Source organism: Clytia hemisphaerica, unplaced genomic scaffold (assembly GCF_902728285.1).
Source record: "Clytia hemisphaerica strain Z4C2 unplaced genomic scaffold, Clytia hemisphaerica genome assembly, whole genome shotgun sequence".
NCBI lineage: Eukaryota > Metazoa > Cnidaria > Hydrozoa > Leptothecata > Clytiidae > Clytia > Clytia hemisphaerica.
Window position 1 is genome coordinate 59,693 of NW_027104290.1, and position 20,992 is coordinate 80,684.

At 35.3% G+C, this 20,992-nt stretch overlaps 1 protein-coding gene across 1 annotated transcript; it reads left to right on the forward strand.

Moving 5' to 3' along the window:
* The first annotated feature begins 1,090 nt into the window (after window positions 1-1,090).
* On the forward strand, window positions 1,091-17,974 carry LOC136817088 (ribosome-binding protein 1-like). Its single transcript, XM_067073427.1, has 9 exons — window positions 1,091-1,378; window positions 7,364-7,435; window positions 7,840-7,897; window positions 8,336-8,407; window positions 8,757-9,662; window positions 12,471-12,631; window positions 16,819-16,876; window positions 17,324-17,395; window positions 17,748-17,974. The coding sequence occupies exons 1-9, from the start codon at window positions 1,091-1,093 to the stop codon at window positions 17,972-17,974; spliced, it is 1,914 nt and encodes a 637-aa protein (XP_066929528.1).
* Window positions 17,975-20,992: the final 3,018 nt, after the last annotated feature.

The window sequence follows — 20,992 nt, forward strand, 5'->3', positions numbered from 1 at the left end:
AATATGAAGTATTGCTATTATTCTTCGGTTAAAACTTTCTGGGTGATTCAAAAAAAACCAAGAGGTGCTTAAATCTTTGAATAGTTTGAATTAAACGTGGTAAGACATACTGTATTTCAACATTTGATTTTTCAACATTGTACACGAAAATTGGGCTTTTCCAGAAAAAATCGTGCTCCCCCTGTTGAGGAGGTCCATTTCCGTTCCAAGGGGGTTGAAATGCAGTGAAATGCAGTGGAATTCCATAAGGGGAGACGAAAATCCGTCAAGAATAAGCGGAATTCCAAGGGGGTAATGATTGAAAATTTGTAAAAATTTGAAATTCCAGAGGGGTTTGATCCTAAAATTGCCTGGAATTCCAAGGGGGTAGGTCACAAAAGGTTGGACCTCCTCAACAGGGGGTGCACGGTTTTTTCTGGAAAAGCCGATTCCCCATAGTAAATTATTGAACGTCCTAAATGGTGTTACAGATGTTTGTTTTGATAGTGGGAATAGTGATTTGTTGCCGGTCACTAGGTCAGGAGCAAGATGGGTTTGTAAAGAATTTAGGTACGGTATAACTTTCTTCAATAAAGATATCTTGAAGTATGCTGTGAGATATTTAATGGACAACTGTTTCCTCACTTTGGGTGAAAGAATTTTTAGACAAACTATTGGTATTCCTATTGGACCAGATCCGGCCCCGTTTATGGCAAACTTATTTTTGAGTCAGAGTATGTGAAACAGGTGAAGAAAAAAGATATTTTTTTAGCCAGAAAGTTTTGTAACACCTTCAGATTTATTGATAATCTACTGGCTGTTATTGATGATGGGGAATTTGAAAAAATGTTTTAAAAGTATTTATCCTCCAGAGCTCGAGCTTAAAAAAGAACATAGTTGGGACAGTGTTTCCTTTCTTGATTTAGGTATAACAATTAAGGGGAGATCTTTCCAGACTTCCTTATACGACAAACGTGATTTTTCGATCGTGAGAATGCCTTTTAAATGCTTTTGATGGTCCTTAGGTATTGACGCTAGCTAGTAAAGTAACATTGACTTTCTTATATAGTCTTACATCTTACTATAATCCTAGATATACCACACAGCAACAATGAAACGGCAGCAACAACAGGAACAGGAAAAGAGAAAAAAGTGGAGATTTAAACTACCATCGCAGAAACAACGACAACATAAACTATCACAAGAAGCCAAACATGATGAATTATGCTTTCAATTTTTGTTTGCAGACTTTAAACCTAGATTTACAAAAACAACCAATGGAAACGGTAACAATGACAGGCACAGTACGCGAGGAGACAAAGGAAGAGACCAACACCAAACACCACCACCACTTCCACCACACAACAACAAAAAATCACCATCCACCAAATATGAACTCGTAACAAAGGAGAAAATACCGTAATTGGCACTCGTCCTTCGGACTCGTGCAAATTACTATTTTCTCCTTTGTTACTCGTGATTAATCGTTAATTGCACTCCAAACCATACGATTACTAGTACTAATTTTTATCCCCACTAAGGAAAAAAGTTCCACCGGGGCTATGAGACAGGGGTGTAATACTTAAACTAGGCAGAAAACCTTTAAGCTGTTTTCTTTTTCTTTTTTAGAACACTATCGCTGGCCATTGTAGAAATTGCAATTTCACAATGACTTTGAGATTTTGGGATAAGACAATTCTTTTGAACGGATTAGTTTTCGCAAAAATTAATTACTTGATGATTATAGCAGTACTAGATCTTCATTTCCATACACTCCAATTCATTCATGGTACTTTTTGGTTGCGTCGTTTCAAGAAAAAGGAAACGTTTTTGGAAAAAAAGATTTGCGGTTTTCATCGACAGTTCCTTATTTGGCAGTTGCTCTGAATTTTTATTTTAGATTGTGTTTGTAAATTGTTATGATGATTTTAACAATAATAGTCCGATGTATGCAATGTATGTATGCAATGTGTAGAACACGAATTTATTGACAAATCTACTTTAAGCTTTTTTCGTTTCTTTAAATTGTTCATTTTCTATGTGTAGGCTATCGTGATGTCATGGGTCCCATAGAAGACATAAGTCGGATTGTTGGTGGCTAGATCATAGGCAAATGGAAAGTTAAATTTGGATTTAACACAGGTTAAATTGCGGTTTACCTTTTATTGGATAAGCGCTATATACAGTATTCGAATGGCTGGGTGGCCACCCTCCGCCAACCGTGTCTACTTTGCTAATAGCCATGTGACGCCTTGCTCATAATGGCGATCGCAACTCCTGTTCAAGTCGACGCTCTAACTGAAAGCTGACAAGATGAAATATTTTTACCTCCCTCCAGGTTTGGTTGTAGGCGATCCTCGCTTATTTTTACTAATGTTGTATTTATCGGGACAAATTTTCCCCAAAACTTACTATTCGAAGATTAGCCATAATTTCATACCAAACTTATTTCTACCGACTCATACTTACTTCTCAGCCGTCTGATTACTTGAATGGTTTCCATCCCTAATCTACATCATATAGGCATATGGAAAGTTAAATGTTTGTTTTTTTCCTTTGCGACCGATACAAGACATATCAAGATAGTTGGTGGCCAAATTGCTCATCACATTGGCAAGACTGTCAAGCATTTTATTCGAATTTTTAATTATTGCTATTAAAGCAAAGAAAAACACATGAAAAGCAATGGGGGATATTTCATGAATTATTACCTCAGGAACAATAGAAGACATTTTTGGTTTTAATTCGTATGAATATGAAGGGGATTACGAAAATTATTAAAAAATCAAGATTTATTAAAAAACATGCTCGATAAGCTCGGTATAAAACAACTTCCTTGTGTTTTTTGACGCCATCCTTTAAAGGCGTGCCCCAAATTAATTAACTTTCTATTTTGTTTGACTTAGGTGATCAATATATAATTTCGTAATTTCGTTTTTGTGTAATTTCGAAAATGCACCAGTCGAGCTAGGAAATCTGGCTCAATTTTCAGTTATTTTAACCTATTTGGCAATGTTTTAGATTTTAGAGTCATTTACAACTCTAATTGGCGAAAGCAGAGAATACGATGATGGCGTATCAATACAGGCCACCGTAGAAAAGGCCGCCGCACGATAATTTTGTTCTTCTTGTCTTTTCATTTTAGAACTTGCTAGATGAAATCGAGCAATTGCAAGATACCGTTTTTGTAAGTTATCTTTCTATTCAATTATGGATGGCTGAAAATGTCTAAATAAGCGAAGACTAAAAAAATCTCCGTATACACTTTTTTTTTTATAAGAACAATTTTATAAGAACAATGAGGCTCAAAAATGCCAAAAAATAAGAACAATTTAAGAACAATCCTGAGCCTGGAGTTGCTGAGTTTTAGGTAAAATAAGGGCTAAATTAATGAAATTAGGGTTCAAACCCAAAAATACCCCCAAATTTGCCCTAAAAATAAGAACAGGATAAGAATAATTTGAGGCTCGAAGTGCCAAAAAAATAAGAACAGCCGAGCCTCAACAAAAATTTACTGGTTCTTATATAAAAAAAAAGTGTATGCAGAAAAAACTTTCATCGGATTGTATCTTGTGAATGTGTTTTACCTTTACATATATAATCTGTGAAAATGTGGCCTATTGCTAGCTTGTGCAATTAAGTCGATTTGGAAATCTCTCTGAATCATGTTTTCGGAAGAAAACTAAACCTCATTTAATGAACATTGCTATTCGAATGGGCGTTTTGAGCAAATTTTAATATTGAATACGCGTTAAGTTTTGTTACATAACCGTTGATACCCCTTAAAACCTACAGAAAAAGATCCTATTATCCTGATAAAGAAAACAGTAAGGGCTGAAACTTTTTCTGGTGAGTCTAGGCAACCCATGAATTTCTTCCCTGGGTATGGTTTTTAGTAAAAGCTGCTGAGAAAACTTTTATTGATTCGTGAAAAATGCAATTTTAGCTATTTACCCCTGAAAACCTATAAAATAGTTCCCTTGAATAACTTTTTATATAAAATAGTCCTTTTGCTGGTCTCAGATTTTGAACAGTGATTCACTGCAAAATTACTAATGCTATAATCATGTTATTCGTGCCTAAATATTTTAAAAACTGAAACGTTACAATCAAAATACACCTTAAAATTTACACTATTACACCTACAAACATTGACCCTTTGCTCACAACAACCGTGATTCAATGCTAGAAATCCATTCCCAAAACAATATTTTTTAGGATTTCATGTCCATAATATAATTGCGCCTGTTTTTTTGTCAAAAAAACGGCTTTGAAGCGTCAAAACTTTTATTCACTTCATTTTTGACGTATAGTACTCATGTTTTTCTAAATCTCCATCAAATTTATGACATTTTGGTATTTATATGCAATAAGACCATGTTTTGGGAAAGCCGATTTTCAGCTTTTATTCGCCACTACCACAAAGAGCTTTAGAATATAACTTTAAGGGCCTTACGATTTCTTTGGGGTCAAACCATGGAGAAGAGGATGAATTTTTCATACCTACCATAAGTAAAGGTACCTAAAAAGTATAGATAATTTTTAAAGGGACTTTTTATAAAATTGTGTTTTATTATGGCACTTCGTAAACGATAATGAAAATTCTTGAAATTAAGTATTTTATGAAAGTTGTAAAGAGGTTGTAAAAAAGTGAATTATACAATAATAAATTAAGTTGGTACCTAAGAAAGACAAAAGTGCAACGTTGTAGATTTTAAGGGCTATAGGGCCTTAAGGGGTATGCACTGGTAGAGGCTTAGGGAATAAATCATAGTATAAATTTTTCATTGTTTCGCGCTGTGAGATCACCTATTTAGATTATCGAAATTGAACAATTGTTAATATCCCTTCATGATTCATTGAATGACTTTTTCATGTATTTGTCCCAAGTTTCCGAGGGAGTGGAAGCTCCATTATAAAAATTAAAAAAAAAACGAAGAAAAACGAGGTTTTAAATTAACTCACTGGGTACCACTGACCTTAAGAGGGTCTGCGGCCCTTAATTGTGACTCTCGAGTCCAACCCTGACCCTAACTGGTAATGAACCAATAAACCCTAAGAAAAACCGACAAAGAACGAAAAAAAACGCCGTCCACAACCCAGACCGGCTACCCTCGTGTACTTAATAGCCGGGGGGTTTGGAATAAGCGGGGGGTTTAGAAAAAATCTCAAAACTTAATAAGCAGAGGGGTTGGAATAAAAATGTCCTGGGTAGAAGATTTTCGAAAAAGAGGCTAATACAGCAGAATTAGGACAAAAGAGGGAACTTTCAAAAAAAATTTCCCAAAAAGCAATAAGCGGGGGGGGGGTGGAATAAGAATGTCCCGGGTGGAAATTTTAGAACAATTAATTAGCGCTCCTCCCGGCTAATAGGTACCCGAGAGTATACCACCACTATCTGTTCCTATGCAGTGAGATTTGAGATAAAAAAAGGTAGCCATTGCTTTTTTCAGCAAATACTGCCAAAAAAAGGCAGTTTTCCTATCGATGAAATGCTAAATCAGCAGAAAAGCAGAAAGGTAAATAAATAAAAATCGCTGTTCTTGGGGATTTCAGTCGTTCTTGGAGAGAACAAATGAATTCGTGGTATTTGACATTCTTGCAATTAGGAAGTCCACAGTGCCTCGTTTAGTTTCGCTATTAACTGGCTTTTGTTGAAATACAGACTGAGCAATGAAAAATTGAAAAATTACTTTTAAAACTCCGAAAAACCTTTTCCTCGATATAATTTTACATTTATCAAAGACATCTCAGATCTTTGTATTTATAAGGTCAACAAAAATTTTTCTGAATCAGTATTTTATTGTTAAAAAATACCCCAATGTTAAGCAATCTCTTATAATAGCAGTCAAATGAATTAGAGATAGGAACGATATTTTGTAAAACAATCGGTAAAATGATTTTTTTCTAACCTATTTTTCCTAACTCCCTTTTTTAACCTCTCCAGTTATATTTGATTTCTTGACATGTCATCCAAATAAATTACAGTCAACGCTCTAATTCGAACCTCTACTATTCGAATTAAAATAGCCGGTCCCCTTATCTAGAAATTAGTATAAAATACTTTCTGTAATTTGAATTGATCTAATTCGAAAAAATTCTTGTCCCTTGAAAATCAAATTAGAGAGAGGTGATTAATGCTAATTTGACAAAGGGTCAGTATTCGTTGGTACATGGCCGATACTAAATCTTAATGTAAGGAATTGGATAATTTCAATGTTGTTCAAAATTTATAGGGGTAATTAATTTCCGAAGGGGAAATAGAATACACCCCCTTCTTACGATCAGGGATTCCCTCACATTCGAAGAATTCGCCAAAATATCGCCCCCAGTGGAAAATTATGCTCCAATTTGTGTCCCGCTGAAGATAATCAAATAAGATAATCCTATCACTGCAAAGTATTACGCTATTTTCTCATTCCCGCTGATTTTTCTGACTCTTTTCTGAAACAATTGAATTTAAATCCCCAGCTTAAAAAATATGGGAATATCAATCCCCATCGAGTTTCAGTCCGTTATTTTTACCCTACCTAAAAATTATACTAAAGTCTATTCACGATAAGTGTGCACTCTTTTTTCTTTCACCTATAACTTTTGAAGGAATTCTTCAATCTTTATAAATTTGGTATCGTCGGAGAGATATTAGTTAGTGGAACAATTTGAAATAAAAAAATCTTCAAAAGAATTCTAAAAATGAAGATGAAAATGAAGAAGAAAAAAATGAAGATCTTGTAGAAAAGTGCTATAACTTTCATTTTTACTGGAGAGATTCTTTGATTTTTGGAAGTCATCACTGTGAAGAAATTTCACTAAAATATTTATTCAATACAAAGTTATGATACAAAGTTAATAAGTGATTGACCCCAAAAAACAGCAGAAAACAGCGTTTTTAGACGTCAATTAGCTCATAACTTTGTTTGATATCTTTTGACTGAATGATTATTTTTGAGGAATTTTTTCACAGTGATGACGTTCGATAATCAAGGTTTCACTTCAGTGAAAATGATAGTTATAGCACTTTTCTACAAGATCTTCATTTTTTTCTTCTTCATTTTCATCTTCATTTTTAGAATTATTTTAAAGATTTTTTTATTTCAAATTGTTCCACTAACTAATATCTCTCCAATGATACCAGATTTATAAAGATTGAAGAATTCCTTCAAAAGTTATAAGTAAATGAAAAAAGAGTGCACACTTATCGTGAATAGACTTTAAAAATATTACTACCGGATCTGTCAAAGGGGGGGGGCGTTAGAATTGAACAAGAATATAGGCAGCAAGCTTTTCAAAGTAAGATTAAAAATCGGAAAAAAAATTCAAAGTTAATTTATAAATATATTCCTTTCCAAGACATTTTGAATGAGAAATATACTTTCAATTTCAGAATCAAAATACTGAGATTAGACGTCTCAACGACGATATTAGCTGGCAACAGATAAGAAACCAGCATCGGCCGGTAAGAAAGGTTTAATTTTCACAACAATAAAGACAGATTTCAAACTAATGATGATTGTTGACCAGTAGAGTGATTCTATTTCGAAGCAAATGCACATTGTTTTATTTTCATTAGGTTTTTATATATATATATATTTATCTCCGAATATTACAACCCTGTTTCACAGAGCCGCTGGGACCGAAGGCCACTGGAAAATTTGGTAATAATTTCGTCCCCGGTGGGAAAATACCCTGGAATTTCAGCCCCACTGAGAAATTGAATTTGATTTTATCTCCACTCAAACCATCCCCACTGGATTTTCTAACTTTGGAACAATAGAATTTCTATCCCCATTGGGAGGAAAAAAAAGTTCCAGTGGAGACAGTGGTGTAATACTTAAACGCCGTTTTCTTTTTCTTTTTTAGAACACTATCGTTGGCATATGTAGGAATTGCAATTTTACAATGACCTTGAGGTTTTGGGGTAAGACAATTCTTTTGACCGGATTAGTTTTCGCAAAGATTAATTACTTCATGATTATAGCAGTACTCGATCTTCATTTCCGCAGTTTTCGCAAAAGATCGAGTAAAAGTAAATTAGTGTTCTACATATTGCATATGTAATCGATCTTCATTTCCGTACCCTCCAATTCATTCATAGTTCTTTTTGGTTGCGTCGTTTCAAGAAAAAGGAAACGTTTTTGGAAAAAAAGATTTGCGGTTTTCATCGACAGTTCCTTATTTGGCAGTTGGTCTGAATTGTCATTTTCGATTGTGTTTGTAAATTGTTATGACGATTTTAACAATAATATATACTCCAATGTATGCAATGTATGTATGCAATATGTAGAACACGAATTTACTTTTACTTTAAGCTTCTTCTGTTTCTTTAAATTGTTCATTTTCTATGTCTATTTTCTAGGCTATCGTGATGTAACATGTCCTATTGAGGACATCAGCAGGGTTGTTGGTGGCCAGATTAGTCATCACGTGGGTAAGACAACTTTTTAAGCATTTTATTCAAATCTTTAATTATTGCAGACAAGTGTTAAGGGATAGCAAAACAACTTCTTGAAAATGATAGAAAAATGGCTCAACATATACCAGGTCCTTAGCGCTCAAACAGTTTGCTAGAGCTAGGTTTCTTTTGGCAATATGGACACAAACGCTTTTATAAATCTTTGTTTAACAGTTTCTCTGAAGATTTTTTAAAGGCAGTATTGAATGTCATGAACAGTATAACAGTAATACTCCGATAATTTCTGGATGCAAGATGCATATTAGATGATTGTTTTTATGTTAAAAAAGTGTAACGGCTGACAAAAATATTTGTTTGATTTTAGACGATATTGTATACGGGGATAGTGAAGATGAAGGTTGGGAAGGAGCTGGAGAACAAGAAGAAGGAGCTGGTGAAGCTGGAGAACAAGAAGAAGGAGCTGACGGTGAAGCTGGAGAACAAGAAGAAGGAGCTGGTGAAGCTGGAGAACAAGAAGAAGGAGCTGACGGTGAAGCTGGAGAACAAGAAGAAGGAGCTGACGGTGAAGCTGGAGAACAAGAAGAAGGAGCTGACGGTGAAGCTGGAGAACAAGAAGAAGGAGCTGACGGTGAAGCTGGAGAACAAGAAGAAGGAGCTGACGGTGAAGCTGGAGAACAAGAAGAAGGAGCTGACGGTGAAGCTGGAGAACAAGAAGAGGAGCTGACGGTGAAGCTGAGAACAAGAGAAGGAGCTGACGGTGAAGCTGGAGAACAAGAAGAAGGAGCTGACGGTAAAGCTGGAGAACAAGAAGAAGAAGCTGACGGTGAAGCTGGAGAACAAGAAGAAGGAGCTGACGGTGAAGCTGGAGAACAAGAAGAAGGAGCTGACGGTGAAGCTGGAGAACAAGAAGAAGGAGCTGACGGTGAAGCTGGAGAACAAGAAGAAGGAGCTGGAGAAGCTGGAGAACAAGAAGAAGGAGCTGACGGTGAAGCTGGAAAACAAGAAGAAGGAGCTGGTGAAGCTGGAGAACAAGAAGAAGGAGCTGGAGAAGCTGGAGAACAAGAAGAAGGAGCTGACGGTGAAGCTGGAGAACAAGAAGAAGGAGCTGGAGATGGGGATGGTGAAGATGAAGCTTGGGAAGAAGCTGATGAAGAAGGAGCTGGTGAAGAACAAGAACAAGAAGAAGTGGGAGATGAACAAGGAGATGAAGAAGACGAAGGAGAAGAAGGAGAAATAGATAACGACGATATTGATAACGACGCTGAGCTTAGCTCTTCATAAAGCTAAAAACAAAACAAACAACATGCTGAATGGACCTACCTAATGATTAACATCAGATGAAAATAAGAAAAAAGTGACAATAATTGTACAAAAATTCAGAATGGAAAAATAAACCTTGTGTGTTGAATAATGTAAAATGGTAAAAAGGAATGTCCCCAAATACGAAAATCACTTAAACCATTTAGACCCAAAAAACCTTTTAAGCTGTTTTTGGCCTAAATTTGCCCAAAAAAAATTTCCTTAAAAATCTGGCTCCGTCACATTTTGAACATTGTCATTTTGCATCATTGTGCAAAAAATCAGAAAAAAATTATGAGTCAACATTGAGAAAAGCTATATTTTCTTATTTGGTTAAAGGGAATTTCCCCAAAATACGAAAATCCGTTTTTTAAGGCGAATAAGAATTTTCCAGGAAAAACCACTTCAGCCATTCTTTAGAGAATCTTGTACTCCATCTTTGTACAAAAAATCAGAAAAAAGTAATGACAGAATTTTCCACAAAGTCCAAAAAACCCTATTTTTAGGTAGTTTTTGGCCCAAATTTGCCCAAATATATTTTTTTTCGAAAATCGGGCTCCGACACATTTTAGGCATTGCCATTTTGCATCATTGTGCAAAAAATCAGAAAAAAATAACGAGTCAACATTGAGAAAAGCTATATTTTCTTATTTGGTTAAAGGGAATTTCCCCAAAATACGAAAATCCGTCTTTTAAGGCGAATAAGAATTTTCCGGGAAAAACCACTTCAGCCATTCTTTAGAGAATCTTGCCCTCCATCTTTGTACAAAAAATCAGAAAAAAGTAATGACAGAATTTTGCACAAAGTCCAAAAAAACCCTATTTTTAGGCAGATTTTGGCCCAAATTTGCCCAAATATATATTTTTTCGAAAATCGGGCTCCGACACATTTTAGGCATTGCCATTTTGCATCATTGTGCAAAAAATCAGAAATAACTAATGAGCCAATCCTGAGAAAAGCTGGTAACAGACGGACGGACGAACGAACGGACATGGGTTAATTTATAGAACCTCCACCGGGGCACCCGGCGGTAGGTCCAATAAAATACAACTAAATGAAGAAGAAATGGGGAGGAAGAATGAGGAAATGGGGAAGGAGAACTAGAAGGAGTGGATGACGTTGAGCTCAGCTATGAATCAAGCCAAAAAACAAAAATGTAAACTACACAAAATTATTCAAAATGGAAATTAGAAATTAGAAAGTCACGATAACTAAGAAAAATATCTGTATGGTTTTAGAAACAACGAAGGAGATGATGAAGGAGATTATGGTGAAGAAGGTAAATAAAAACATTGTCACGGAATTTCATTGTCATAGCAATAGAAACATAATGTCTACATACAGAGTAGCCAAAAAAGGCAACTCAATGGCAACAGCATGTTTTTCTTGTATCATATCCTGATCATGTTTGCCAAACATTACAAGATCCACTATGTCGGGAATATCTTTCTTTTCTTCAAGAACAATTTGTCATTGCACCTATCGATAAAGCAACTGGCAATATTGCTCTTAACGTTTCTATGCTGACGTTTTAGTAAAAGAGCTGGGACTTTGGAAGGAAACAGGTCAGAAACTTATCGATCCGTCAGGAAAAAGGAGCATGCTATCAATAATTCTCATAAAAATGACCTTAAAAAGAAATTTAGTATGGAGTTATAAGTCTAACGATGGGCTCCCAAACTTCATAAAAATCATTTAAAATTTAGATTCATTATAGCTGCACCGGAATGCTCTGTACAACCACTTTCAAATGCTATCATTTCTGTTCTTCGTTTATTTTACCATCAGATGGATAACTATAATATGAAGTATTGCTCTTATTCTTTGGTTAAAATTTCTGGGTGATTTAAAAAAACCAAGAGGTGCTTAAATCTTTGAATAGTTTGAATTTAACGTGGTATGACATACTGTATTTCAACATTTGATTTTTCAACATTGTACACGAAAATTCCCCATAGTAAATTATTGATTGTCCTAAATGGTATTACAGATGTTTGTTTTAATGGTGGGAATAGTGATTTGTTGTCAGTCACTAGGTCAGGAGCAAGATGGGTTTGTAAAGAATCTAGGCACGGTATAACCTTCTTCAATAAAGATATCTTGAAGGATGCTGTGAAATATTTAATGGACAACTGTTTCTTCACTTTGGGTGAAAGAATTTTTAGACAAACTATTGGTATTCCTATATGACCAGATCCGGCCCCGTTTATGGCAAACTTATTTTTGTACCACTATGAGTCGGAGTATGTGAAACAGGTGAAGAAAAAAGATAACACCTTCAGATTTATTGATAATCTACTGGCTGTTATTGATGATGGGGAATTTGAAAAATGTTTTAAAAATATTTATCCTCCAGAGCTCGAGCTTAAAAAAGAACATAGTGGGGACAGTGTTTCCTTTCTTGATTTAGGTATAACAATTGAGGGGAGATCTTTTCAGACTTCCTTATACGACAAACGTGATTTTTCGATCGTGAGAATGCCTTTTAAATGCTTTTCTTAAATTACGTTCTTTTAGATTATCATTTTTTCGCGAAATAGGTATTTGATGGTCCTTAGGTATTGACGCTAGCTAGTAAAGTTCAGTGACATTGACTTAGTCTTACATCTTACCATAATCCTAGATATACCACACAGCAACAATGAAACGGCAGCAACAACAGGAACAGGGAAAGAGAATAAAAGTGGAGATTTAAACTACCATCGCGGCAACAACGACAACATAAACTATCGCAAGAAGCCAAACATGATGAATTATGCTTTCGATTTTTGTTTGCAGACTTTAATCCTAGATTTACAAAAACAGCCAAAGAAACGGTAACAATGACAGGAACAGTACGCGAGGAGACAAAGGAAGAGAACAACACCAAACACCACCACCACTTCCACCACACAACAACATCAAAAAATCACCATCCACCAAATATGAACGAATTTTACGTAAGTCGTGCTTTCAAAGTTTTTAAGCTTAACAGTGATATTATAGTAAGCTAATACCCCTTTAATACCCCTTATTTACGTGTTTTTTACACTTTCCGAAAAGTGAATTCTGACTTTAAAAGCTCATAAGTAGAGAAAGAATCGGTCAAATTTTAAAAGTGATAGCTCAAATTTTAAGTTAGGATATCTACTTTCTAAATATCTAAACTCCAGGCACTTTGGGACATTTTTCGGCCTCAAGACGTCGAGAAACGTCTGAACTTTTTCGTGGGTCACCCGGTAGAAATTTTTATGACTAATGCTCCGCAGTACTTAAAGAATTACTACTTTTTCCAAATCCGGCAACGACAATGACAGGAACAGGACGAGGAGACAAAGGAGGAGACCAACACCACCACTTCTATCACCACACCAAAAACCGCCGGCAACAAAATCATCATCGATCAAATTTAGACGAGTTTAACATACTTTCAAGGTTTGTTTGCCAAGGGGTGTTGCATGTTACTTAAATATTCAGTCTTTCACGATTTTTTGTGTGCTTAGTTCTACACGAATATATTACAATGTACAACGAATATGGTGGTGATGTGCACCCTAAGAATGAAGATGTAGAGAGTGATTACGTAGGACAGGAAGAACAGGATATGTTGATGGTGATGTCGAAACTAACTTTAATTTACTTTCAGATGTACAACAACTACCAAGGAAATGACAAGGACGACGATTGACATCCTTATCGGTGATTTCTTTAGAACAAAGTTCATCTTGACGTGCTAAAAATCTTTTTCAATCATAATATCTATAATATAAAACGAGCTCGGAGGCAAAGGCTACACTGTCTGCACCCCAGAATATCGATATTCTTAAGAATTTTAGCCTTAAAAAAAAAACATGAAAATTGTTATTAGTGCCTGTCCCAAAGAGTTCATTTTTCTAAAATTCTAATTCTGCTTTGAATTTATTTAATTTTTATATACTGCAACCCTAAATAACGCAAAAAAGAATGGATTTACAACAAAATGTGACCATTAATAGAACATTATCTATCAACCCTTTATCAAGACTCAGATATAAGGTGAAATACTGGCCAAAGTACACAACAAATAACTCTATGGCATCAATTTCTTTGTTGAAATTTATCGCGGACATGACGAATATGTTACTGTTGATGATCGCAGTGGTCGCGTTGGTCGTACTGGTCGCAGAGGTCATGCATGCCCTTCTTGGGACGATTACTATACAAGTAAAGTGTAAGTGAGTTAACTTTATCATTAAATGAGTTTTGTTGTACCATTCGCATCTTTTGTTTTCTTATTCTTGAAGATAGCATATATTAGCCATGATTTTTCCTGCAGATTCTCCAGTATAAAACAAACTTCCGGGGGGAAAACTGAATTTTAGCGTTGTCATAGTGAACATGTTTGCGGTGTTGCTCGCAGTGGTCGAGACGGCCGAGGTGGTCGCAGTTCTTGTCCCGGTGGTCATCGTGGTCGAGAACAGGATACAAGATATTAATTTTCATAAGAATAAAGACAGATTTCAAACTAATGATGATTGTTGACAAATGAAGTGATTCCATTTCGGAGCAAGCGCGTTGTTTTTTTCATTAGGTTTTTTTTCTATATTTTTTTATCTACGAATTCTACACCCCTGTGTCACAAACTCGCTGGAAAGTTTGGCAATAGTTTCTTCCCCGGTGGGAAAATACGTTGGAATTTCAGCCCCACTGAGAAATTGACTTTGATTTTATCTCCACTAGAAATCCGATGTCTAAAAATGGCACTCAAAAACCATCCCCACTGGATTTTCTAACTTTGGAGCAATAGAATTTTTATCCCATTGGGATTTCAATAGGAATTTTTATCCCCACTGAGGAAAAAAGTTCCACCGGGACAATGACAGGGGTGTAATATTTAAACTAGGCAGAAAACCGTTAGGCTGTTTTCTTTTTCTTTTTTAGAACACTATCGCTGGCCAATGTAGAAATTGCAATTTCACAATGACTTTGAGATTTTGGGGTAAGAATGGTTCTTTTGACCGGATTAGTTTTCGCAAAAATTAGTTACTTAATAATTATAGCAGTCTCGATCTTCATTTCCATACCCTCCAATTCATTCATAGTTCTTTTTGGTTGCGTCGTTTCAAGAAAAGGAAACGTTTTTGGAAAAAAAGATTTGCGATTTTCATCGACAGTTCCTTATTTGGCAGTTGGTCTGAATTGTCATTTTAGATTGTTTTTGAAAATTGTTATGATGGTTTTAACAATAATAATCCGATGTATGCAATGTATGTATGCAATATTTAGAAGACGATTTTGATGAAAAATCTACTTTAAGCTTCTGTTTCTTTAAATTGTCCATTTTCTATGTCTAAACTATCGTGATGTAACGCGTCCCATAGAAGACATCAGTCGGATTGTTGGTGGCCAAATTTCTCACCACGTGGGTAAGGAAAGTTTTTAAGCATTTTGTTCAAATCTTTAATTTTTAAAGTTTAAAGTGTAAAGGGATAGCAAAACAACTTCTTGAAATCATAGAAAAACGGCTCACAATATACCAGGTCTCTTGCCCCAAAAAGTTTGCTACGAGTTAGGTTTTTTTGGCAGTATGGACACAACGCTTTTATAAATCTTTGTTTGACAGTTTCTCTAAAGACTCTTAAAAGGCAGTATTAATTGTCATGAACAGTATAACAGTAATACTCCGATAATTTCTGTATGCAAGATGCATGTAGAATGATTGCTCTCACATAAGAAAAAAGTGTAACGGCTGACAAAAATATTTGTTTGATTTTAGACGATATTGTGTACGGTGAAGATGAAGGAGAAGGAGAAGGAGAACAAGAAGAAGGAGAGAAAGAATGAAGTGGATGATGATAACGTTGAGCTTAGCTCTGCATCAAGCTAAAAATAAAACGCAAAACTACAAAATTATTCAAAATGGAAATTTAAAGTTCTGATTTAAAAAATATTTGCTTGATTTTAGATGATATTGTGTACGGAACACCGAAAATTATGATGAAGGTAAATCCCATACTTTCGCAAATACAACAGAATATCATTCCTCAGCTATATCCCTTACATCAACAGAGGAGTCTCGTTCCACATCATCAACTACAAATTCCGATACCACCGGAACAAAAAGTTGTCCCACAAGCCAAGATAATTAACTATTTTTATCCTTAAAATGTATGCCATGTCATCTTAATTCCAACAAAGTCAAACTTAAAATCGTTGTTTTTTACGTTTCAATTATTGTACATTTCTTAAATTTCTTAAAAATGAAAGTTGTAAAGAGGTTGTAAAAAAGTGAATTATACAATAATGAATTAAGTTGGTACCTAAGAAAGACAAAAGTGTAGCTTTGTAGATTTTAAGGGCTATAGGGTCTTAAGGGGTATCCACTGGTAGTAGCTTAGGGAATAAATCCTAGTATTAAATTTTTCATTGTTTCGCGCTGTGAGATCATGTATTTAGTTTATCGAAATTAATTTGTTAATGACCTTTTCATGAATTTGTCCCAAGTTTCCGAGGGAGTGGAAGCTCCATTATAAAATTAAAAAAAACGAAGAAAAACGAAGAAAAACGAGGTTTTAAATTAACTCACTGGGTACGACTGACCCTAAGAGGGTCTGCGGCCCTTAATTGTGACTCTTCAGTCGAACCCTGACACTACTTTCAATCAAAATACTGAGATTAGACGTCTCAACGACGATATTAGCTGACAACAGATTAGAAACCAGCATCGGCCGATAAGAAAGGTTTAATTGTCACAACAATAAAGACAGATTTCAAACTAATGATGATTATTGACAAGTAGAGTGATTCTATTTCGAAGGAAATGCACGTTGTTTTATTTCATTAGGCCTTTTTTTATATAATATTTTATCCCCTGTGTCACAGACCCGCTGGGACCCCAGCCCCACTGGAAAATTTGAAAATAATTTCGTCCCCGGTGGGAAAATACCCTGGAATTTCAGCCCCACTGAGAAATTGAATTTGATTTTATCTCAACTCAAAATTCAATGTCTAAAAATGGCACTTCAAAACCATCCCCACTGGATTTTCTAACTTTGGAAAAATAGTTATTCTATCCCCATTGTGAGGAAAAAAGAGTTCCAGTGGAGACAGTGGTGTAATACTTAAACTAGACAGAAAACCGTTACGCTGTTTTCTTTTTCTTTTTTAGAACACTATCGCTGGCATATGTAGGAATTGCAATCTCACAATGACGTTGAGGTTTTGGGGTAAGACAATTCTTTTGACCGGAATAGTTTTCGAAAAAATTAATTACTTGATGATTATAGCAGTACTCGATCTTCATTTCCGCAGTTTTCGCAAAAGATCGAGTAAAAGTAAATTCGTGTTCTACATATTGCATATGTACTCGATCTTCATTTCCGTACATTTCCGTACCCTCCAATTCATTCATAGTTCTTTTTGGTTGCGTCGTTTCAAGAAAAAGGAAACGTTTTTGAAAAAAAAAGATTTGCGGTTTTCATCGACAGTTCCTTATTTGGCAATTGCTCTGAATTGTCATTTTAGATTGTGTTTGTAAATTGTTATGACGATTTTAACAATAATATACTCCAGTGTATGCAATGTATGTATGCAATATTAGGAACACGAATTTACTTTTACTTTAAGCTTCTTCTGTTTCTTTAAATTGTTCATTTTCTATGTCTATTTTCTAGGCTACCGTGATGTAACACGTCCTATTGAGGACATCAGCAGGGTTGTTGGTGGCCAGATTAGTCATCACGTGGGTAAGACAACTTTTTAACCATTTTATTGAAATCTTTAATTATTGCAGACAAGTGTAAAAGGATAGCAAAACAACTTCTTGAAAATTATAGAAAAATGGCTCGCCATATCCCAGGTCCTTAGCCCTCAAACAGTTTGGTACGAGTTAGTATTTTTTTTGGCAGTATGAACACAAACGCTTTTATAAATGTTTGTTTGACAGTTTCTCTAAAGATTCTTTAAAGGCAGTATTGATTGTCATGAACAGTATAACAGTAATACTCCGATAATTTCTGTATGCAAGATGCATATTAGATGATTGTTTTTATGTTAAAAAAAGTGTAACGGCTGACAAAAATATTTGTTTGATTTTAGACGATATTGTATACGGGGATGGTGAAGATGAAGGTTGGGAAGGAGCTGGAGAACAAGAAGAAGGAGCTGACGGTGAAGCTGGAGAACAAGAAGAAGGAGCTGACGGTGAAGCTGGAGAACAAGAAGAAGTGGGAGATGAACAAGGAGAAGAAGAAGACGAAGGAGAAGAAGGAGAAATGGATAACGACGATATTGATAACGACGCTGAGCTTATAGCTCTTCCATAAAGCTAAAAACAAAATAAAATACAACTAAATGAAGAGCAAATGGGGAGGAAGAATGAGGAAATGGGGAAGGAGAACTAGAAGGGAGTGGATGACGCTGAGCTCAGCTATGAATCAAGCCAAAAAACAAAAATGTAAACTACAAAATTATTCAAAATGGAAATTAGAAATTAGAAAGTCACGATAACTAAGAAAAATATCTGTATGGTTTTAGAAACAACGAAGGAGATGATGAAGGAGATTATGGTGAAGAAGGTAAATAAAAACATTGTCACGGAATTTCATTGTCATAGCAATAGAAACATAATGTCTACATACAGAGTAGCCAAAAAAGGCAACTCAATGGCAAAGCATGTTTTTTCTTGTATCATATCCTGATCATGTTTGCCAAACTTACAAGATCCACTATGTCGGGAATATCTTTCTTTTCTTCAAAACAATTTGTCATTGCACCTATCGATAAAGCAACTGGCAATATTGCTCTTATATGTAAACGTTTTCTATGCTGACGTTTTTAGTAAAAGAGCTGGGGCTTGGAAGAAAACAGGTCAGAACTTATATCGATCTGTCAGAAAAAGGAGCATGCTATCAATAATGCTCATAAAAATGACCTTAAAAAGAATTTGGTATGGAGTTATAAGTCTAACGATGGGCTCCCAAACTTCATAAAAATCATTTAAAATTTAGATTCATTATAGCTACACCGGAATGCTCTGTACAACCCTTTCAAATCTATCACTTCTGTTTTTTCGTTTAATTTTTAACCATCAGATGTGAAACTATAATATGAAGTATTGCTATTATTCTTCGGTTAAAACTTTCTGGGTGATTCAAAAAAAACCAAGAGGTGCTTAAATCTTTGAATAGTTTGAATTAAACGTGGTAAGACATACTGTATTTCAACATTTGATTTTTCAACATTGTACACGAAAATTGGGCTTTTCCAGAAAAAAATCGTGCACCCCCTGTTGAGGAGGTCCATTTCCGTTCCAAGGGGGTTGAAATGCAGTGAAATGCAGTGGAATTCCATAAGGGTAGACGAAAATCCGTCAAAAATAAGCGGAATTCCAAGGGGGTAATGATTGAAAATTAGTAAAAATTTGGAATTCCAGAGTAGTATGATCCTAAAATTGCCTGGAATTCCAAGGGGGTAGGTCACAAAAGGTTGGACCTCATCAACAGGGGCGCACGGTTTTTTCTGGAAAAGCCGATTCCCCATAGTAAATTATTGAATGTCCTAAATGGTATTACAGATGTTTGTTTTGATAGTGGGAATAGTGATTTGTTGCCGGTCACTAGGTCAGGAGCAAGATGGGTTTGTAAAGAATTTAGGTACGGTATAACTTTTTTCAATAAAGATATCTTGAATTATGCTGTGAGATATTTAATGGACAACTGTTTCCTCACTTTGGGTGAAAGAATTTTTAGACAAACTATTGGTATTCCTATTGGACCAGATCCGGCCCCGTTTATGGCAAACTTATTTTTGAGTCAGAGTATGTGAAACAGGTGAAGAAAAAAGATATTTTTTTAGCCAGAAAGTTTTGTAACACCTTCAGATTTATTGATAATCTACTGGCTGTTATTGATGATGGGGAATTTGAAAAAATGTTTTAAAAGTATTTATCCTTCAGAGCTCGAGCTTAAAAAAGAACATAGTGGGGACAGTGTTTACTTTCTTGATTTAGGTATAACAATTAAGGGGAGATCTTTCCAGACTTCCTTTTACGAGAAACGTGATTTTTCGATCGTGAGAATGCCTTTTAAACGCTTTTCTTAAATTACGTTCTTTTAGATTATCATTTTTTCTTGAAATAGGTATTTGATGTCCATTAGGTATTGACGCTAGCTAGTAAAGTAACATTGACTTTCTTATATAGTCTTACATCTTACTATAATCCTAGATATACCACACAGCAACAATGAAACGGCAGCAACAACAGGAACAGGGAAGGAGAACAAAAGCGGAGATTTAAACTACCATCGCGGCAACAACGACAACATAAACTATCGCAAGAAGCCAAACATGATGAATTATGCTTTCGATTTTTGTTTGCAGACTTTGAACCTAGATTTACAAAAACAACCAAGGAAACGGTAACAATGACAGGAACTACGCGAGGAGACAAAGGAAGAGACCAACACCAAACACCACCACCACTTCCACCACGCAACAACATCAAAAAATCACCATCCACCAAATATGAACGAATTTTACATAAGTCTTGATTTCAAAGTTTTCAAGCTTAACAGTGATATTATAGTAAGCAAGGCTATTTTTCTAGAAATTTTTTATGACTAATGCTCCGCAGTACTAAAAAATACTACTTCATCAAGATTCGGCATCAACATTGACAGGAACAGGACGAGGAGACAAAGGAGGAGACCAACACCACCACTTCTATCACCACCACACCAAAAACCACCGGCAACAAAATCATCATCGATCAAATTTCGACGAGTTTAACATGCTTTCAAGGTTTGTTTGTCAAGAAATGTTGCATGTTACTTAAATATTAAGTCTTTCACGATTTTTTGTGTGCTTAGTTCTACACGAATATACTACAATGTACAACGAATATGGTGGCGATGTGCACCCTAAGAAAAACATTGACGCTGTAGAGAGTGATTACGTAGAAAGACAGGAAGAACTAGGATATGTCGATGATGATGTCGAAACTAACTTTATTTTACTTTCAGATGTGCGACAACATGACAACAAATGACAACAACAAACGATTGACATCCTTATCGGTGATTCCTTTAGAGCAGTTCTTCTTGACGTTAAGCTTAAAATCTCATTTAATCATAATATCTATAATATAAAACGAGCTCGGAGGCACAAAGGCCATACTGTCTGCACCCCAAAATATCAATATTCCTAATATTTTAGCCTTTAAAACTTTGCAATGAAATTGAAAAAAGAATAAAAACATGAAAATTATTTTTAGTACCTGTCCCAAAAAGTTTATTTTTCTAAAATTCTAATTCTGCTTTGAATTTATTTAATTTTTATATACT

What these genes read in the sequence shown, in the direction of transcription:
- LOC136817088 (XM_067073427.1), top strand. Translation starts at nt 1,091, where the DNA reads ATGAAACGGCAGCAACAACAGGAACAGGAAAAGAGAAAAAAGTGGAGA. An exon ending in CATCCACCAAATATGAACTC is followed by an intron (nt 1,379 to 7,363) that starts GTAACAAAGGAG and finishes TTTCAATTTCAG; the next exon opens with AATCAAAATACTGAGATTAG. An exon ending in CCAGATTAGTCATCACGTGG is followed by an intron (nt 8,408 to 8,756) that starts GTAAGACAACTT and finishes GTTTGATTTTAG; the next exon opens with ACGATATTGTATACGGGGAT.